Source organism: Thamnophis elegans, chromosome 13 (assembly GCF_009769535.1).
Source record: "Thamnophis elegans isolate rThaEle1 chromosome 13, rThaEle1.pri, whole genome shotgun sequence".
In the NCBI taxonomy this organism is placed as follows: Eukaryota; Metazoa; Chordata; class Lepidosauria; order Squamata; family Colubridae; genus Thamnophis; species Thamnophis elegans.
This window is the reverse complement of record NC_045553.1, coordinates 25,767,829-25,788,844: the sequence shown is the minus strand read 5'-3', so window position 1 is coordinate 25,788,844 and position 21,016 is coordinate 25,767,829. Positions and strand designations below refer to the sequence as shown.

Here is a 21,016-nt window from a genome sequence, read left to right as displayed (position 1 = left end):
TGCACGGGGGCCAAAGGCTGGGGGCCGGTGGGTGGGCGGGGCTACATCTGTTGTATAAGACATGCCCAATTTTTTACCCTCTTTTGAGGGGGGAGGGGAAAGTGCGTCTTATACTCCAAAAATACGGTACTTAGCTACGTGCTCCGGTATTCTTTCTCACAGGGGACTTTAGGAAGAACTCAACCTTAAGAGGTATCATTTGTGAAATATGATGTTATGGTGTGATTAATTAGCCATTTCCAATGGAAAAGAAGCTTGGCTTGTGATCTCCCTGGGATTCCCATTGCTATGGTTGAAATCCAGTGAACGGCAGGCAGGCCTCAGCAGGCTTCAGAACCTCACTGAAGTTTTCTGGGCTTGGAAACTGAGCTATCAGGCTTGATTAGTTCTTGGATGAGAGACACCAAGGAATCTCAAAAGGCGGAGGCTAGATTGGGAAATGAAGTGAGAGAACATCCTGGAGGCAAGCCAGCCTCAATCATTTTGAAGTGAGAGGGATCTTGGGGTCCTAGTGGACAACCATTTAAATAGGAGCCAGCCGTGTGCAGCAGCTGCCAAAAAAGCCAACACAGTTCTAGGCTGCATCAACAGAGGGAGAGAATCAAGATCACCCGAAGTGTTGATACTGCTTCATAAGCCCTTGGTAAGGCCACACTTGGAATATTTGCATTCAGTTTTGGTCGCCACAATGTAGAAAAGATGTGGAGACTCTAGAAAGAGTGCAGAGAAGAGCAACAAAGATGATTAGGGGACTAGAGGCTAAAACATGAAGAACGGTTGCAGGAACTTGGTAGGTCTAGTTTAATGAAAAAAAGGACTAGGGGAGACATGATAGCAGTGTTCCCATATCTCAGGGGTTGCCACAAAGAAGAGGGAGTCAATCTATTCTCCAAAGCACCTGAAGGTAGAACAAAAAGCAATGGGTGGAAACTAATCAAGGAGAGAAGCAACTTAGAACTGAGGAGGAATTTCCTGACAGAACAATTAATCAATGGAACAGCTTGCCTCCAGAAGTTGTGAATGCCCCAACACTGGAAGTCTTTAAGAAGATGTTGGATAGCCATTTGTCTGAAATGGTACAGGGTTTCCTGCCTAGGCAGGGGGTTGGACTAGAAGACCTCCAAGGTCCCTTCCAACTCTGCTATTGTGTTGTGTTGTGTTGTATTGTATTGTATTGTATTAAAGGAGTGTTTGTGAACTGTCTTGCAGGGAAGATTGCTCTTAATGGTATTTTAAGGTCTGTGTGCAAAAATAGAATGCAATGTCCTTTGATACCGATCTAATAGTCTTTTTTGGTGCTAATTTTTTAAATTTTATTTTAAAATAAACAATCCATTTTCCATTAAACCATGTGTCATCTGGGTACAAATATTTTGTGCCAACAATTAAAATTTACAATCACAGTCATTGTTTAATCTAGCCATTTTTCTGAAATGGTATAGGGTTTCCTGTCTAGGCAAGGGGTTGAACTAGAAGACCTCCAAGGTCCCTTCCAACTCTGCTATTGTATTGTATTGTATTGTATTTTGGTACTGTCAAATGAGAAACCGTGATGAACTTGTCCATATCATCACCAGGAGCAACTCAACTCAAGGGTGCCTCTGCCGTCATTTTTACTTAGGAGATGGGCAGTGGTTCGGACCGATTTGGCTGAACCGGTAGTGGTTTGGCGGCCTGGGTTGGTGGAACTGGCAATGACCCAGTTCTGCCACATCTCCAAACTGGTTCTCCGGGCAGTGCCATAGGTGCCGCCATCTTGTTTTATGCTTCTGCGCATGCACAGAACAATTTTGTACATCAAGCGCAAGCGCGGTGTGGCCACGAGTGAACTGGCAGTAGTGACTGCCAGAACCCACCCCTGGAGATGGGACACGGTCTGTCCAATGGCTGAACCATGGTCAGGAAACCTGTATGTCCTTTTGGATGCAGGTAGACACAAGAGAAAAGAATTTTGTTTTGGGCTAATTGTAGTAGCGTAAAGGTGAAGTTTTTGGTTGCTTGAGACAAACTCTCTTGTTGTCAGGGTTCCAAGTAATAGATCCATTGTGAGCAAAAACTCTGAGGCAAGTAGATTCCTCAAAGAATAGCAATATGAAATATTATATTGGCACATACTGTATTTCCCCCAAAATAAGACAGGGTCTTATTTTCTTTTGACCCCCGAAATAAGCACTTGGCCTTATTTTCAGGGAGGTCTTATTATTTTTGAGGTGCAGGAGGCAGCGAGCGTGGTCACCTCATGGTTGCTGCTGTGTTGCAATATTTTCAGGGAGGGCTTCTTTTCAGGGGAGGGATTTTTTAGCGCATGGGCTCAAAAGCCCAATTGGGCTTATTATTTGGGGAGGTCTTATTTTGGGGGAACAGGGTATCTAGTGACAACTCACGCTAAAGAATCCCTCGGTTTTCACCTAATTAAAAGTGAAAGATTTTCCCCAATCCCAAACAATCAGTCATATGGCCCAATCAAAACAGTGCCCGCTGGTCTGGTGACATCACTCCTCCTTCCTCCGGCCAGAGAATGTCCTTGGTTTCCAAGAGTAAGTATTTTTATTTTTTTTATAAATTTTTTTAATTTTTATTACATAGACAACACATACACACAACAATGAAAAAACAAAAAACAAAACACAAAAAAAACCCCATCATCACATACAGCATGTCATTTGGTTACAGGTGTTTTAACATTTATCATTCTTATACATTTATTATTTCATTTAATAGGTTATAATATACAGTTTGGGTTGCTTTGTTTACCATCCCTTCCTCCTGTTGTAACACCACCTTATTTTCCCTTTCTTTTCTCCCTCCCTCCCTTCTCTACTTTCTTCCTTCCTCCTCTCCTTTCCCTTCCTTCTTCCTGTACCTTTCTCCTACTCCTGCTCTTCCTCTTCCCCTTCCTACCCTCTCTCCTCCTCTTTCTCTCCTTTCCATCCTCCTCTCCTTACCTCTTTCTTCTTTCCACCATCTTCCTTTCATTCTCAAGAGTATTTTGTTTTGACTACACGGTCCCAGCTATCTCTAATCCCCTTCTGACAGCACTGAAGTTCCAAGATGGCTGCAGCCAGGCCAGCTTCAGGGTTGATACTTGTATTTCAAGTAGAGCTGTGTAAGTGCCAGGAGTACCTCCTAAAGCCCATTTTTTCCCTATGCTTGGAAGGACTCTTAGTGGCCAAGGTGTTGGACACAGACTGGAGAAATCCTTTTTAGGCCTTCACCTGATCCTAGAATTGAGGGGATGGTGGAAGCAGTTTTCTTATCCCTCAGTCTAGCTTATTAAATAATCATTGTGTTAATAAAATGAAGTGAAATCCCTCCATGTTGTGTCTTGAGCTCATAAAGAAAATGTGAGACGTATAAGTGTAGTATTAAATAACATATATCCCTTGGAAGTAAAAATAATAGCTAGAATCAGAAGTTCTGGAGATGAATCAACCAAGAACATGATGCATCCTGTAAGGCTTTTCAATGTATGTTCATAGCAGAGAATTAATAATAATATTGTTACAGGTACTTGGCCCACAACACACCTGACATAACAATAGTTGAAAAGAAAAAAGTATATGTTCATTGACATTGCAGTACCTGGAGATGCACAAATTGAAGATAAACAGCAAGAAAAAAATCACAAAGTACCGGGACTTGCAAATTGAAGTTGAGCGACTGTGGAAAAAGAAATCGTGTGTTGTCCCGATTGTAATTGGAGTCCTTGGAGCAATACCCAAAGGGCTACCTCGCTATTTGGATATTCTAAATTTATCAGACTTGAACATTCTGATTCTACAAAAAATCACCCTACTTGGAACAGCTTCTATCCTCCGATGTTACCTTAAGAGTTCCTAGGTCCTTGGTTAGGATTCGAGCTGTTGAGCTACCAACCAGCCCCAAAGGCTGTGAATCTCACCAAAGATTAACATAATAATAATAATAATAATAATAATAATAATAATAATAATAATACCACCAATCCTACGTCCAAGATGGAAATCAACGTCACCTAGACCAAATCTCCATACACCCATTTTAGACCCAGCAATAACTAAGATAATATTGGGGTGGGGGGGTATGTCAGTGGATAAGAAGGATGAGGGGAGACATGATAGCAGTGTTCCAGTATCTCAGGGGTTACCACAAAGAAAGGGAGTCAAACTATTCTCCAAAGCACCTGAGGGTAGAACAAGAAGCAATGGGTGGAAACTAATCAAGGAGAGAAGCAACTTAGAACTGAGGAGAAATTTCCTGACAGAACAATTAATCAATGGAACAACTTGCCTCCAGAAATTGTGAATGCCCCAACACTGGAAGTCTTTAAGAAGATGTTGGATAACCATTTGTCTGAATACAAGGGTACAAGGTTTCCTGCCTAGGCGGGGGGGGGGGGGGTTGGACTAGAAGACCTTTAAGGTACCTTCCAACTCTGCTATTCTATTCTAATTTAGCCTCCAGACCGTTCATCATCTTTGTTGCTCTTCTCTGCACTCTTTTTTGGGTCTCAGTGACTTTTTGGTGTTGTTGTTTGTCAGACAGTGTCTTTTTTTTCTTCCACCGTGTTCGTAAGCTGCTTTTTGGCTGTGAGAGCTTGTTGGTGGTTTGGAAAGCAGCAAGCAGCTGAACCGGGGTGGGTTAACTGGGATGAGAAGCAATTTTGGCACTTTTTCCACCCAGCTGGTTCCTATGCTTGTGCTCTTGTTTATTCTTCTTGTTGTTGGGTGTTGAGGACTTGGGAAGTGTTGGTTGGATGGGAAAGGTCCTTACATGTTTGATGAAAGATCTGCATTTCTTTGTTTTGGGCCTTTCACACTTGTTCACACAGGTTGTGCCCAAGAAAGCCAAATCCGATCACTGAAATGGTTGTGTGCCACTCTGCGTTGTTTATTACACTGTGTTTATTTCAGTATGGGTAGATTTTTATCCAGAATAATGCTGAGCTCTGCTGTTCATATAGGATGATTTTTACTGAGAGAAAAGCGAAGAGAGAGGGAGAAAAGTCTTCGTCAAAACATGATTTGCTTTTGAGTCTCCAGTCTCCTTTCTCATTTCAGTTGTCCTTTGTCCATTGTGAAAATATTTGTGCACTTTCCATATGTTAATTTGTTTGTTTGTTTGTTTGTCAAACATGTACGAGATAATGTATAAGTATAAACACGGACATGAACGAAGGAAATGAGTACAAATAGATGGGGACAGCAGGACAGGGATGGTAGGCACATTGGTGCACTTATGCACGCCCCCTTTATGGACCTCTTAGGAGTGGGGTGAAGTCCATGGTAGACAGTTTGAGGTTGATGCTGTGAAGGTTTGAGGATGTAACAATGGAGTCAGATAGGGCATACCAGGTGTTGACCACTCTGTTGCTGAAGTCGTATTTTCTGCACTCGAGTTTGGAGTGGTTTACCTTGAGTTTGTATCTATTCTTTGCCCGTATGTTATTGTGGTTGAAGCTGAAGAAGTCATTGACAGGAAAGATGTTATAGCAGACAATTTTGTCTACTATGCTTAAATCAGACCGCAAGTGGCATAGTTCCAGATTGTCCAAGCCAGAATTTCGAGCCTGGTGCCATAAGGGATTGTGTTGTGAGCAGAGGAGTGGTGGACTCTTGTCGTGAAATACCTCTGGACCTGCTCAATTGCATTAATGTCTGATATACAGTGTGGATTCCAGGCAGACGAGCTGTATTCGAGGATCGGTCTGGCAAGGTTTTTATATTTGTGTGAAGAACTGCCTTTTTCCACAAAAGGATGGGATGGCATTCCTAAAGCTTAGCTTGTTTCCATGTGTATACACTTGAAATAGTGTTGACGGTGAGCGCCGAGTTATAAAAAAGCAAAGAACCCATTTCCTCTCCTTCCTTAACCTCTCTTCTCTCTCCCCCCCCCCCCCAGTTAACCAGGAATCGCTAATTGTTGGCTTATGCAACTTATTTCTCTTCTCTTAAGGATGTGTGAGAACCTCTTTCGCCAGGACAGGGTGTATTCTTCTGGGAAGCTGTTGGGCAAGGCCTTTTCTGTTATGGAGTCACAGGCCAAATCAACACCCAAACTCAGCTTGCCAACGCTCTGCTGGCTGACACCAAACGTCCTTCTATAAAGTCTCAGTGGTGGCAATTGATATTTGTTTTGGAGAAAGGACTGGAAGAGCCCAGATTTCCTCTCTTTCTAACAGGGCCTTTTTAGGACATGTGGGGTAGGAGAACTCCTGATTAACACAACATGAGATGTCACATCGACTGGGACTGTTATCGGAGTTGTCCTGGGCCTCTTGCATCAGCTGCAATAATTCGGGGATCCATACGAGTCTAAACAACCATTTGCTGAAATGATCTAAGGCAGTGATGGCTATAATTTTTTTCTCCTTGCATGTGCGTGCGCGACAGCACGCATGATACAATGCGCCCCTGTGCATGTGTGCATTACCCCCTTCACGCTCCCCCCACACATGCACACAGCCCCCTGTGCTCCCCCTCTACTTGCATGGGACCCCACTGTACCCTGTGTTGGGCCTAGCAGGAATCTCTGAAGCCTCCTGAAACCAAAAATGGGGCGCGGCGGGGGGCTGCACCTCCCCATGCACACACCCCACTCCCTTGCATGCATGTGCACCGCCCTGCACATGCATGCATGTCTCCTGAAAATCAGAGACCCAAAAATCAGCTGGCCTGCAGGAGGTGCATGCGCGGTGGAGCTGAGTTGGTCTCCACGTGCCACAGGTTTGCCATCAAGGGTCTAGGGCAGGGGTGTCAAACTCGACTTCATTGAGGGCTGCATCAGGGTTTTGTTTGATCTGGGGGGGGGGCATCAGAGGTGGCATTCTACCGGTTTGGCCTGGTTCGGGTGAACCAGTAGCTCCGAAGATCAGCTGCGAGTGAACCAGTTCACTCCGAACTTCAGGTGGGCCCCCCTGTCCGCTGCCCCTGGGCTATACTTACCTATATTTCCTTGTATTTTAGCCCAGCTGATAGGCGCAGCAGAGTGGCTTGCTGCACCTCAGCTGTTTTGCTGTGAAGCATGCATGCACGCACAGCGTGCGTCAGGCATGTTTGGTGAAGCGTGTGCATCACTTGTGTCAGTGCGTATGTTGCCCAAGCACTCTGCCAGGGAAAATGAGCTCCTGCAATTCTCTGCTAGAGAAAACGGAGCTCAGGAGGGCCACACATGCCCCCCCCCCCCCCGAGCTCCATTTTCACTGGCAGAGGCACGGTAGGGCCGGGCCTTCACTATTTCCAGGGCAGCACCTTGGGCCAGATCTAAGTCCCCCAGCGGGCTAGATTTGGCCCATGGGCCTTGAGTTTGACATCCCTGGTATAGGGTTTCCTGCTTGAGCCAGATGACCTGCGAGGTCCCTCCCAACTCTATTATTCTATGTCCTGGATGTAATTGGAAGGTTACCCTTTGGTGAAGTAGTGCATCAAGCATTTGGATAGGAGAAAAGACTGGCAGAATCATGTAAGGTGGTGAAGAAAGCAATTGTCTTCAGTGAAAGGCAAGACCTACTCTACCCTGGTTTGAGTGAAATGAACTATGCCCTTATGAGCAGGAGACAATCCAGGGTGTGGCATTTATTGGGATGATTCAGAAATCCTCTTTCCACACACCCTCAACCGGATTATGGTAGAGCTTGGTCCAATGCCTCAGATGATCTAGATCATCTGTCACCAAACAGTGGTCTGTGAGAAAATTTTGGCAGTCTTTGCATTTTTGCATTTTTTTATATTGCGCTAAATCAGGGATCCTCAAACTATGGCCCCTAGACCGGATACAGCCCACCAAAGCAATTAATCCTGCTCCTTGACGGGATGGGGTCCTTCAGGCACTTAGCTTGGTCACCTGTTTAATAACTCCAGCCCTATCCTCCCTCTTTGGGAGTCCAGACGCTTCAGCGAGCGGCGCACAAAAGTATCAGCTGGGATCCTTGGGAGATGGTGTTTGCAGGAGGCCAATATAGCGCCTGGGCTATATTGGCCTCCTGAGACAAACATTCATTCTTGGTCGTATTTGAGATTCCTAGCTGCAATGGACAGCAAAGCTAGAGTGGACCCAGGGCACTTCTCTCTGCTAACAGGTGGCCAAGCTAAGTGCCTGAAGGACCCCGTCCCGTCAATAATTCATATTAAAATTATGAAATTAGTGGTCCCTGAGGTCCAAAAGGTTGGTGACCCCCATCAGTGAAGGGAAGCTTAGTGAATTCCCTAACTCAATTTACTCTTCTGCTGGAATTTTTAGAGGTAAGATGTACTTATTTTGCACCTGCTGTGTGAGCTTTGGCAAGATCTTGTTGCACTCTTTCCTTGCGTGCTCTGGCTTGCATGTTTGGTATGCAGCTGTATCTATGTGTGCGCCAGAGTGGGGTGTGTGTGTGTGTGTGTGTGTGTGTTGGAGAATCTAGGTGTGTTACGGCCATCGGTCCACAGCAGCTTCACCAACCAGCCATCTTAGTTCACTGCTGTGCCTTCTCTCCGTGCCATCTTCTGTTGTATGGTAGATGCAAGAGGACCGAGGGAGCCCTAATGGCATCTTGGCACCATCCCAAAACTGACAAACTGAACTTGAGCAGTTCATCAAGCAACATTCCTGGCATTCCTGGGGCTTTCAGCTCATCCTCTTCTCTCCTCCTTTGAACTTGCTGATTGTCTCCTGCTCCCAACCCTTGTCCTGGGGCACCTGCAGCTTTGTGAAGTTGGCTCCATGTGTTCAGTTGGTTTGACTTCTTCAGCTGTGGTGAGGCTGATTTTTCTGGTTTCAGAAATCTCCATACCAGAAATCCCGGTTGGAATTTATTGTGCACGTTTTAGGGCTTTATTCTAGTTAGCGAGCATATTTCCTTCCTCCTATTAATCCCTGAGGATTTTCCTGCTTAATTGTGAGACAATTTTAGCAAAAAAATGCCTTTGGTTCCCATCAGGATAGCCTTCCTCAACGTGAGAGATTTCAAGCAGTGGCCCTTCATACATCTGGAGGACACCCAGGGGAAAAAGTTGTAAACACATTTCTTGTGTCTTACTCTTAAAATAGGTATATATGCCCTGTCTTAGTTTGGCATGAAATGAGATTATCATCATGTTCTTATTTATGCTTATGTTTATGCTTATGTTTATGCTTATGCTTATACATATACTTATACATATACTTATACATATACTTATACATATACTTATACATATACTTATACATATACTTATACATATACTTATACATATACTTATACATATACTTATACATATACTTATACATATACTTATACATATACTTATACATATACTTATACATATACTTATACATATACTTATACATATACTTATACATATACTTATACATATACTTATACATATACTTATACTTATACATATACTTATACATATACAAGAGAGAGAGAGAGAGAGGCAGCAGGCAGGCAGGCAAAGATACCCAGGTTAGCAGGGATAGATGGATGGGTGGGTGGGTGGGTGGGTGGGTGGATGGATGGATGGATGGATGGGCGGGCGGGCGGGCGGGCGGGCAGACAGGCAGGCAGATACAAATCCTATCTGCTTTATGTATTATGTATTAATCTCTCTTTCTCTCATATCCATCCATCCATCCATCCATCCATCCACCCACCCACATCTTTCTATCTATCTATCTATCTATCTATCTATCTATCTATCTATCTATCTATCTATCTATCTATCTATCTATCTATCTATCTATCTATCTATCTTATCCACCAACATACCCCTCCCCCCAATATTATCTTAGTTATTGCTGGGTCTACAATGGGTGTATGGAGATTTGGTCTAGGTGACATTGATTTCCATCTTGGACGTAGGCCATAACAGGATTGTAAAACCAGCAGCAAACAATATAACTTCTCATATGGTGAGGGATAGATGAAGTAAACAACTGCCATTTAGAGTAGTCACGTCTGCATTATGGGTAAAAAAGGAAGTTATGTAATCAAATTCTTGGCCATGGCTACATCTTTTCTCCTAACAGGATGGACAGCCCATTTTTTAAAAATTTACATTGGTATTTCATTAATAACTTCCCTCCTGTTTTTGACATGTTTTGCTGTATTCTTCTTTTGGCTCCTGGTATTTTTGTCCAGCTTCTTATGGAATGCCACTTTGAAATGCAAGATAAAAATTTAAATTTGTACTTAACAATAAACTCTTGGGCTGCCTAGAGCAGGGCTCACCAACCTTTCAGACCTCAGGGACCACTAAATTCATAATTTTAAATCCTGCAGACCAATAATATGATTTTTTAAAATAGAGAAATAGTATTTAGTGCAATATAAAAAATAGAAATAACTTTACTGTGCACCACTGAAATTTTCTCATGCACCACTGGTGGTCTGCAAACCACCAGTTAGTGACCACTGGCCTAGAAGACTTTGGTTTGGTAGGATGGTGGTGGTCATGGAGATAGGGAACTCTTCCCAAGTTGAAAATTGCAATATGGAAAACAAGACAAATTCAGGATTTAAGGGTAAGCACTTCCCCCATCATCCCAAAACTGTCAGTAATAAAGACAATGGACTTCTAAGGTGTAACATTGAATTTGTTTTCAGTATGGTGATGCCTAGTCACAGACTAAAATGCTGCATTTCTGCACACTGTGTGTCTCGTGTATTCCAGGCAGAGGAAGACCGGGGGCTAAAGGGAAACAGGAAGTGGATTGGTGGTTCCAAATTCTTTGGTTTCACTTAGTTCTCTCTTCTAGGGCTGTAAGTTTTGTAACCTGGAAAGGAATATCTTGTGCAATATAGTATGAGACACTTAGATTAAAAAATAATTTATTTTCTGACCATGTAAACATTTGAACTCTGGTGCTGAAGAAGACTCCTGCGAGTCCCTTGGACTGCAAGGCCATCCAACTGGTCAGTCCTAGAGGAGATCAACCCTGACTGCTCTTTAGAAGGCCAGATCCTGAAGAGGAAACTCAAATACTTTGGCCACCTAATGAGAAGGAAGGAGTCCCTGGAGAAGAGCCTCATGCTGGGAATGATTGAGAGCAAAAGAAGAAGGGGATGGCAGAGAACAAGGTGGCTGGATGGAGTCACCGAAGCAGTCAGCGTGAGCTTCAATGGACTCCAGAGGGTGGTAGAGGACAGGAAGGCCTGCAGGAACGTTGTCCAGGGGGTCGCGATGCGTCAGACACGACTTTGCAATAACAACTGGAAGTTATAAATAGTGCTTCATTTATACCTTGTGGTTTGTGTAAACCTCAGCTGGAATCTCTTCTGATTACATTTCCCATAATTCCTAGCCAGGTGGGTTGAGATTCCATGAGCTGTAATCATCGTTCATCTGAAGGGTTTCAGATTTGGAAAGGCTGAAATTCAGAGGGGGGGGCACTTCTTGACTCTTACTGTACTGATTTTTTGGAACAAACGTACTACCTTCCAAGATCCAGAGGTCCCTTTCTCTTGTCATCGAAGACCCCGTTCAGATCTGGCTTTTCTAAACAAGCTTTTGGAGGTTAACATCCGGCTTTGTGCATTCCACTTAACATTGTTTATGTTCTGCCTTTTAATCCAAACTTTTATATTTCTACTCTTATTTTTTTTAAGAAGCTTAAGCATGCTTGAACTGATTGTGTGGTGTATTATGAACTGATCAGACTGTTATAATTTGATGGGATGCCAGTTCTATAAACAAATGAGACAAACACTTTTCAAAATGGTAGTGATATTATCTCTTGTTCCAAAAACAAGAATTTTCTGGCACCTGACATGTTGGTTTTGAAGATGCCGGAGGAGTCTTCATTTTTCTTGTAGGATTACGTGCATCGCATGCCTTCGGAGATATCTTTCACGGCATGGATAGCTTTTTATAAACATGCGAAGCTTAGAAAAAACAAACATTCTCTTTTTGTGTTTCTTTTCCTTGTTCAACCTGAGCATTTTCCCCCTTTATTATATCTCCTTTTAAAGTGTAGATCTTGGAATTATTTGTTTTCATAGATTTTGGTAATTGGAATTCCAAGTCCAACCGGTCAGTTAAAGTCTTCCAGATAGATGGTTATCTAGCCACTTGTTCGGGTTGTCAGGCTAATGATAATTGAGATAACATTCCTGATGTGTCAGTTATTCCCATATAAAAAGGGTGGTTCAGTGTCTAAGACGCTGAACTTGTGGATTAGAAAGGTCGGCAGTTCGAATCCCTAGCACCACATAACTGAGTGAGCTCCCGTTACTTGTCCCAGCTTCTGCCAACCTAACAGTTTGAAAGCATGCAAAAATGCAAGTAGAAAAATAGGGACCACCTTTGGTGGGAAGGTAACAGTGTTCCATGCGCCTTCGGCATTTAATCATGCCGGCCACATGACCACGGAGACTTTTTCGGACAGCGCTGGCTCTTCGGCTTTGAAATGGAGATGACCACTGCCTCCTAGAGTCGGGAACGACTAATGCATATGTGCGAGGGGAACCTTTACCTTTACCCATATAAAGTTGAGCCCATCTTTGTATAATTGTGCTGCTATAAAGTCTTGCTGTTAACGAAGGTCGGACCTCCCGTCTGGCAACATTTAGTCTAAATCTGCCCTCCACGCCTTCCTCCTCACTTGGGGCACTTTGAGCCCCCCTCCTCAAATGTAATTACAGGAGAAAAGAGGAATGCGAGAGCTTCAGATTTGCAAGAGTGACTTTGTGTATTTCTAGCAGTGTTAGATGCCAAAGTCTGAATCCTCTAACACCCCACAAGGAACGTTCTCCAGGACTGATAAAAAGTATGTTGTGAAAGAGGCTGTAATTGCATTGCTGGTCCCTGTCCCATTCTCTTCCTAGTCACTGTAGTAACCTGACTCGCCTCCAAGAAAATGCTTCAATTACTAGGCTTAGCTTACACCCTTTCCCATCAACAGTGTTAGACTAAAGCTATGATGGCAAACCTATCACATGCAGGCCAGAAGTGGCACGCAGAGCCATCTCTCCGTGCATGCGAGCCGTTGCCCATTGCTCTTTCGGATTCTGGTGTGCTGGCCATCTGGTCTTCATATGCACAGCAGTGCTGGAAACCAGAGGAGCAGCTGCCTTGTGGGTATGCACATGCTGGGAAGATGATCTTCTGGTTCCCGGCACACGTATGCGCACTGACTACCTGGTCTTCCAGTTTCTGGTGAGCATGGGCATGAAAAAACAGTTGCTGGTGTGCATGTGCATGCTGGAAATTGGAAGAGCATCTTCCCAGCATGCGCAGGCACACGCACCCCAGTGGCTCCTCCTCCTGTTTCTGGCATGTGTGTGCATATGTGCTCCTGTTTTGGCACTCGGTGCCGAAAAGGTTCGTCAACACTGGACTAAGGACTAAGTGTTTGACTAAGGATCAAGGTTGGCTGGGGAATTCTGGGAGTGGAAATCCAAAAGTCTTGGACACCTGGCATAGAGCAGGCGTGTCAAACTCTGTTTCATTGAGGGCCGCATCACGGTTGTGTTGGACCTTGGGGGGACTGAGGTAGGCGTGGCAGGGTAGGCATGGCCAGCTCAATGTCACTCATGTTGGGAGTGCCTCTTGTGGCCTGTGTGCTCTGCCAGCAAAAATCGGCTCCGTTTTCGGCTGTGACAGCCTCCCGCAAGCCTCTGCCAGTGAAAAGGGAGCTCGGGAGGGTTAGGGTCCCTCCTGAGCTCCATTTTTGCTGGCAGACGTGCCACAGGTTGGTCCTTTGCTGTTTCCAGGGCGGCCCTGTGGACCAGATCTAAGCACCCTGTGGGCTGGATCCGGCCCTCGGGCCTTGAGTTTGACACTCCTGGTGTAGAGGCTCTATTGATGGTTGACTTAAAGGTCTTGCTTTTGCTAGTGAGATTTTTACCTTCTTTTTCTCACTTGCCATGAAATGGATCGGGAGTAGCATGATGTCTGCAAAGTGTCATCCCAGTGTCAGGGTTCCAAACAGCATCCAAAAGGCAAAGTATTGCTCAAAGTTCCAATTTATTAAGAGAGCCCTATTGGCACATCTGAGAAAACCCGAATCTGAAAGCTTCCCGGTTTTCCTCACCCAGTTGAAAGTTCATGATCTTGCCCCCACACCCACAAGACCATTGCATGGTCCAATCTTCCACTGCCATGCTGGTAGCTTCCACCCATCCAATTCTGGTCAGTTGAAGAGGTGGAAAGACAAAGGATGACCTTGGCTTTCTAGAAAGAACCTTGTTATGGCTACATAGCATCTAACTCCGTACAATTCCCCCCTCCCTTTTTTCCACAATAGAAAATGCATAATAGAATAATAGAAAGTGTGGCAGGCCAAAGATCCAAAGGAAAAGATGGCTGCAGACTTGACACCCAGCCTATTCTGCTAGGAGAAGAGACAGCTCAGCAGTTGGAAGTCAGAATTGAAATCCACAGGTCTTAAGGTTGCCAGAGTTGGACACCCCTGCTCTATAGCCTGCCCTCTTCTCCTTCTCAATGCAGTTGGGTTCTTTTGCGCTCACCCCCTCCATAATTCCATTCTCCTTAATGAATTCCAGCTCTCAGCTACATCAAAGTGCATTCTTCTTGAGAGAATATAAAAGGAACCACTCTGTCCCACTCACCCACTCTCTGCTCCCAATTTTAGAGTCGGGGGGGAGGGGGACAGGGCGGTGAGTGTATCCCAAACCTCCCCTTGTTCTGGGGCCCGGAGTCAGCATCTCTTCTGATGTAAGATAATTGGGAGTGACAGAACCTTCTTTTAATCCATGGTTAAGAAGCCGTCTCTGTCGCATCTTGGCTGGAGCAAAGAGCTATTAGGGAAGACCTTAATTGTGCCATCTGTGCTTCATTGAAAGCGCTTGGAGTCAACACCCTGTGGGAGAGGCAAACTGTCTTGGTTCAGGAAGGGTTATTTATTTATGGTGGGGTGCTGATGTGAGATGAAAGAATACCTAAGGGGTCTCCGATGTGGCAGTTCCCCTGAAACTGAAGCTGGGTAGAGAAACAGAGGAGAAGATTCCAGGCCATTTTCGGTTTTGGCAGTGATGTTGGCCAAGCTCTCCCGCTTTTAGTTGCCTCTTTATTTGTGCCAAGAAAGAAAGCACTGATTATTTTTCCTTCCCCAATAGAAGAGACTATTTTTGTAGCTCTGGCTTGCACTGTGAGGTCCTTGGTGCTCTCTGAGCTTGCCTGTTTTCTTCCATGTTATTTCATTTCCAAACTAGGTAATGAAAGTTGGGTAGTGGTTAGGTAGTGAGACGTCTACAAGAAAACAACCAAACTTGGAGAGATTGAATGTGGGTGGTCACCGGAATGAGAGATTTTCTCTTCTGAGCTTTCGGATTCCTACTGAAGGCCATCTTGTCTCTACTGGAATAAGTGCTTTGGGCTATTCTGTGAGTCGTATTTATGTGGTGTGTTCCTACTTGTTGATTGGTGTGTTGATTACTGGCCATTGGCTGTTGTTTCCTTGGGCTGCCAAGACCTCTGCTTCCAAGTACTTGATAACGTGGACCAGCACTCCTGTTGACTGACAAGGGGCCCGATGATCTTTAGCTCAGAAGAGTGAACCTCTGTTCCCAGTGACTGACTCAGATTCAATCTTGGAACATTATCTTGAATCTTCATGAAGGAAGGAATTATATTTGCCTTCTTTCATGAAGCTCAGAGGAGAACCAAGGACTTCACACTTTCTCAATCTTGGAGGAGACCTTGCTTCCAATGAGAGGTCTGTTGTCTGAGCCCTTCCCTTGACAATGTCTGCCTTGGACCTGATGCCTTCTCACCCCTCACAGTCACCACGTTGTTGTTGGTTCTTCTTCTTCTTCCTCTTCTTCTTCTTCGTCTTCGTCTTCGTCTTCGTCTTCTTTTTCTTCATCTTCTCCTTCTCCTCCTCCTCCTCCTCCTCTTGAACTAGACGGGGAAATTGGCAGAACTCATCAATTTCAATATTTTTGTTAGCGGTCCCTTCTTTCGCAAGTGGGTTGGTGAACCTGTCAGTCAACTTATTGCTTAAGATACTTTTGTTCTTAACTATCTGCCTTTGTCCTCTTGTCTTATCAAAGGTCACAGCAGTTTTCTCCCAGCCAGACCAATGGCGAAAGTTCCCCAGAGATGTTGGCCATACGATTTCAGGTAAGGACTCCTTTCATTCCAGCTTGCTAGATGGGGTTGGATGAGAATCAATCCAACTTCATTAAGAGAGCCACAAATTACACTGCTTCCCACAGCAACTTGGTTTTGCCTATGTGTGGGGGAGGAGCTATATGGGTACAACCAGTACTGGCCTGGGTAGTAATCACATCACTGGTCTTTTTGGTACCATGACTTTTCTTCAGAAGTTAACAATATGTGGGAAGAAGCCAGTCAGGGTTATTATTTTTAGTTCAGAAATCGTGTCCGACCCATCACAACCCCAGGGAGAACATTCCTCCAGGCCTTCCTGTCCTCTACCACCCTCTGGAGTCCATTGAAGCTCACGCTGACTGCTTCGGTGACTCCATCCAACCACCTCCTTCTCTGCCATCCCCTTCTTCTTTTGCCCTCAGTCTTTCCCAGCATTAGATTCTTCTCCAGTGAGTCCTTCCTTCTCATTAAATGGCCAAAGTATTTGAGTCTCCTAGTCATGATCTGGCCTTCTAAAGAGCAGTCAGGGTTGATCTCCTCTAGGACTGACCGGTTGGATCGCCTTGCAGTCCAAGGGACTCGCAGGAGTCTTCTCCAGCACCATAGTTCAAAGGCCTCCATTCTCTGGTGCTCAGCCTTTCTTATGGTCCAACCTTCACAGCCATCCATTGCAACTGGAAAAACCATAGCCTTGGCTATACACACTTTTGTTGGTAGGGTAATGACTCTGTTTTTTAGTATGTTGTCTAGATTTGCCATAGCTTTCCTCTCCTGGAGCAAGCGTCTTTTAATTTCTTGGCTCTTTTTATTATTAGGGAAGAAGAGTGATCTTAGTCATCCAATTTTGGGATTCTATAAAAGAATTGCTAGTATTAATTTGTGCCTACTGTGTTGTTGTCTCTCTGATTTTCTGTAAACAGCCTATTCTTCTCAACTTGTTTTTTTTTTAAATTATATTTGCCTTTTCCAACAGGATGTGGTGAGAACTAGAGACAATGGTCATAATTCAGTGAGATCTTCCTACTCAAGCCCAGCTTCCATCAGCCCACGTCCCACCAGCCCCTACAGTCCTTCATCTCCTGGGTATCGACCTGGCAGCCCATACAGCCCAGTGAGACCCAGTCTGCCCACAGAGATCAGAGGGGAGCCTATGATAAACAGCCGCAGGTAGGCTACATCTTTAGGAACTGAATCAGACCAAACGTATGTTGAGTCTGCCCATAGAAACGTCGAAATACGTGGAGAACAAAATCTTTGGCAATCATCCACCCAAAGCTAGTAGGATGAAAAATGCACCTTCTTAGATCAGGAGGAACGTGCATGTAATTATGTTATCTGGCACCCCACTTCATTAACAATGAATCCTTTTCATTGAAGGTGCATTCATGAAGAATTGTTTTATAGTTTTGAACAAGTTGGACTAGAAATGAGGAGAACCATCTTCAAATAGACAGTTGAGCTCATTAAGACAGGGCTCTCCATCCTTGGCAACTTTAACGCTTGTGGACTTCAACTCCCAGAGTTGCGGAATTCTAAGCCAGCCATATCTTCCATATCTAGCCTATTTTACAGAATTGCTTGACTGGGAAGGAAAGATTTCCAGTCCTATATCTAAAAAAAGTCTCCTTCAATTTTCAGAAGAAAAGGCAGGATGTAAATGCAGAAAATTAATATATTTGTTTAATTGGGGAATCAGTGATAATGGAGAACTTCCAGAAATAATAGTAAATGAAGTATACATAAAATGATTAGAATTATTAAGATTCTATTATTTTTAAAGTATTGCTTAAAGTATTGAAAATAACATGAATTGTTTTTTTAAAAAAATCAATACTAATTGCCATTGAGAATTACAGGCATACAATTATTTAACTTTTCATCCAAAGTTGAGTGTAAAATAAATTTAAAAAGAACCATTACAATTCACATCGAAGTACAAATTAGTTATAAGCTTCACTCTTGAACTAATTATTTAATGTTAAGATTCCTATTGTTACTTAACGTTTATAAAAGTAGTCCTCAACTTACACTACACTGGGACTGGAATTCTGTCATAAGTTGCTGCAGTCATAAAGTGAGCTATCAGGCGTCAACATAGAAACTCTAAACTACATATTAGTTATAAGTTTCACTCTTGATCTCATTATTTAATGTTAAGATTTCCATTGTTATTTAATGTGTATACAGCCATCTGAACTTGAAGTCCACACCTCTGAAAATGACTAAAGTTGAGCAACACTGCCCTAAGCACATACTTCTTCCTATTTCTTATCCATAATAAGCAATTTCCATGTTTCTGTGCTCTTTTTTAAAGCTTCCAGTCAATGGGGACTTCACCTCAGAGTCAGCAAGAGTCAAGCAACAGACAGGTAAAAAGTGTGTGAGCTCAAACTCTTTTTGGGATTCTGGAATCTTGGGATGATACATACATACACAGCTACTCTGAGCACTTTGTTCTGGAAAACAGCATATTTGTGGCACAGGTGATTTATAGGAAACGGTTTGACTTTGGGAAAAAACCAGAAGGAGCATGGAAGGAAAAGGTAGAGGGGGAGGTTGTAAGAAATGCCGTTAAATCCACAGACTTGGCTGAATTCTTTGCTTCTTAAATAGCTTTAGCAGCAGGGAGCCATCATAACTGGAGCCATATACCCAGAGAAGCATAGTCAGCTAATATTTTTGTAACGTGATCAAAGAGGTGGGGGGGGGGGAGGAAACTTATTTCCACTTAACACTGATCCGACCTGCGATTCTCTTCTCCTTTTTGTAGAACTTGTATTATCATCTCTTCAGCTCATGACTCCTTCATGACTCCATTGCCCTCAGCTAGCCAAGGGACTTCTGTAGCCTTTGTTGGCCCTTCAGGCTTAATGTCTCAGCTGTTGATCTTGTTGCTTTGAACTGGCTGCTAACCCTGCACAAGTCTCTGAGGCCCACTGCGCACCTGGCTAGCTGGCTGGGGACGCATGCTTGTTCCTGCCTCATGTCTCCAAGCAACAAGTGGGATCCATGGGAGGCCAAACCAGTTTGGGGAGATGCTGCGTGCATCTTTTACACAAGGGACAGGGTGAAGTCCTTCCTCCTGAGGCCTATTAAAAGTATCTTTTGCAAGTACATCCACGATTGCCTCAGCCAAAGAGACCTACCAGTTCACAGGTAGTTCATGAGGGAAGTAAATAGTTGTAAATAGAACATCAACAATTGTTTGTCGTCTTCTAGACCAGCGGTCACCAACTGGGGGTCCGCTAGAAAATTTTGGTGGTCCGTAGAAAAATAATTTGCATTTTTTAATATTGAACTAAATCAGGGGTCTTCAAACTACAACCCCTGGGATGGTGCAGAGAGTCTCCCCTTTGGGGTCTTTTTATGAGGGTCGGAGGGGGCAGAAATTCTGACTTGGGGTCTGCTTCAGCCTCCTGGTGGGGGGCTTTGGGTGAAGGCTGGAGGGAAGCACCACTGGTGACAAAGAGCTGGAGGGCCTTGTTCCAGTGGGACTGCATCATGGCCTGGAACTGGCTGACCATCTCAGCCCACTGAGCCTCCAGGTGCCAGTACTGGCCTTGCACTCCCGCAGGTCTTCCCTCTGCTTGGAAAGTCTATGTTCGTAGTCCTCAGTGAGGTGCTGAGCCTCCTTCTCAGTCAGATCCAATTTGAACTGAGCTGTTTTGCTAACTCTTTCTCACGGTGGCTGCTTAGCTCCAACAACTGCTTCCTGTTGGGGCCCTAAGAAGTTCGGGCGGGTGGGCAGGTGAGAAGTGGCTGGTAGGAGAGGGGCGAGTAGAGGCTGGCGAGGTGCCCCTGATTCGAGCAGCATCAAGTTGACCATGCCCACCCAGTCACATGACCACCTAGCCACGCCCACCCATCTGGTCATTAGGCAAATCACATTAGTGGTCCGCGGGATTTAAAATTATGAATGTAGTGGTCCCTGAGGTCTGAAAGGTTGGTGACCCTGCACTGGCTACCTGTTGATCTCCGGGTGCGCTTCAGGGTGTTGATGACCACCTTCAAAGCACTCCATGGTAGTGGATCTGAGTACTTGAGAGACCGCCTTCTGCTGATTACCTCCCTTCGACCGATTAGATCGCACAGACTGGGCCTCCTCCGAATTCCATCCGCCAGTCAATGCCGACTGGCGACTACACGGAGGAGAGCCTTTTCTGTTGCAGCTCCGACCCTGTGGAACGACCTCCCCGTCGAGATACGCACCCTCACCACCGTCCAGGCCTTCCGCACAGCCCTTAAGACCTGGCTATCCCAACAGGCCTGGGGATAGGTTTCCAATTTCACCCCGCCCGAGTGTTGAGTGTTGAATGCAAGTTGTGTTTTTATCATTTTATTTTATTCACATATTGTTTGTTTTTGCATTTCACCCCCTTCCCTATGATTGTAAGCCGCCCTGAGTCCCCTCAGGGAAAAGGGCGGCCTATAAATCCTAATAAAAGAAAAAGAAAAGAAAGAAAGATTCTAGACCAAGGTTCCTTGCTGTCAGTTTTACAATTCTCAGAGCCTTCTCAAAAATTGAATGGCCACATTCTACACAATAGCTATACCATCCTAAAATAGGCTTTGCACATTTCCAAATTGGAGCCAACCTACACATCCCTACCAAACTTCTTGGAAAATAGATGAAAAATATTGATTCTTCTGCCCACATATATGATCTGGCCCCACTCATCTTGTATTGCTTTCTTGTCCACTAGGATTTCCCTACGTCATCAGAAATATTACGCATTGCCTTTGATTGGCCATCCCTGCATCCCCTGTTTTTGCTTGAAAATATTTCTGAATCACTTTATTTCTAAAAAGGAAAGAATAATAATTGTGGTTCTCTTTCTCATTCAGTAAGAAGGAATATTGGCCTGCTTTTTTTTTTTTAGTGGGATGGGATTTGAAGGATATTGATGCAGATATGGGCAGGGTGGCCGTGGATGTAATCTCTCTATATATATAAATGTGTTTTGTGTGTGTGTGTGTGTGTGTGTGTGTATTCCAGCATAACT

The 21,016-nt window shown here is 44.3% G+C and overlaps 1 protein-coding gene across 1 annotated transcript in view; it reads left to right on the top strand.

Annotated features, from left to right (window-relative positions):
- PDLIM2 (PDZ and LIM domain 2) overlaps positions 1 to 21,016 on the top strand; it is an 82,302-nt gene that overhangs the window by 27,360 nt on the left and 33,926 nt on the right. The window contains exons 4-6 of the mRNA XM_032229190.1: positions 15,953 to 16,022; positions 16,987 to 17,180; positions 18,328 to 18,382. Coding sequence (XP_032085081.1) covers positions 15,953 to 16,022; positions 16,987 to 17,180; positions 18,328 to 18,382 — 319 coding nt within the window. The remainder of the gene's footprint in view (positions 1 to 15,952; positions 16,023 to 16,986; positions 17,181 to 18,327; positions 18,383 to 21,016) is intronic.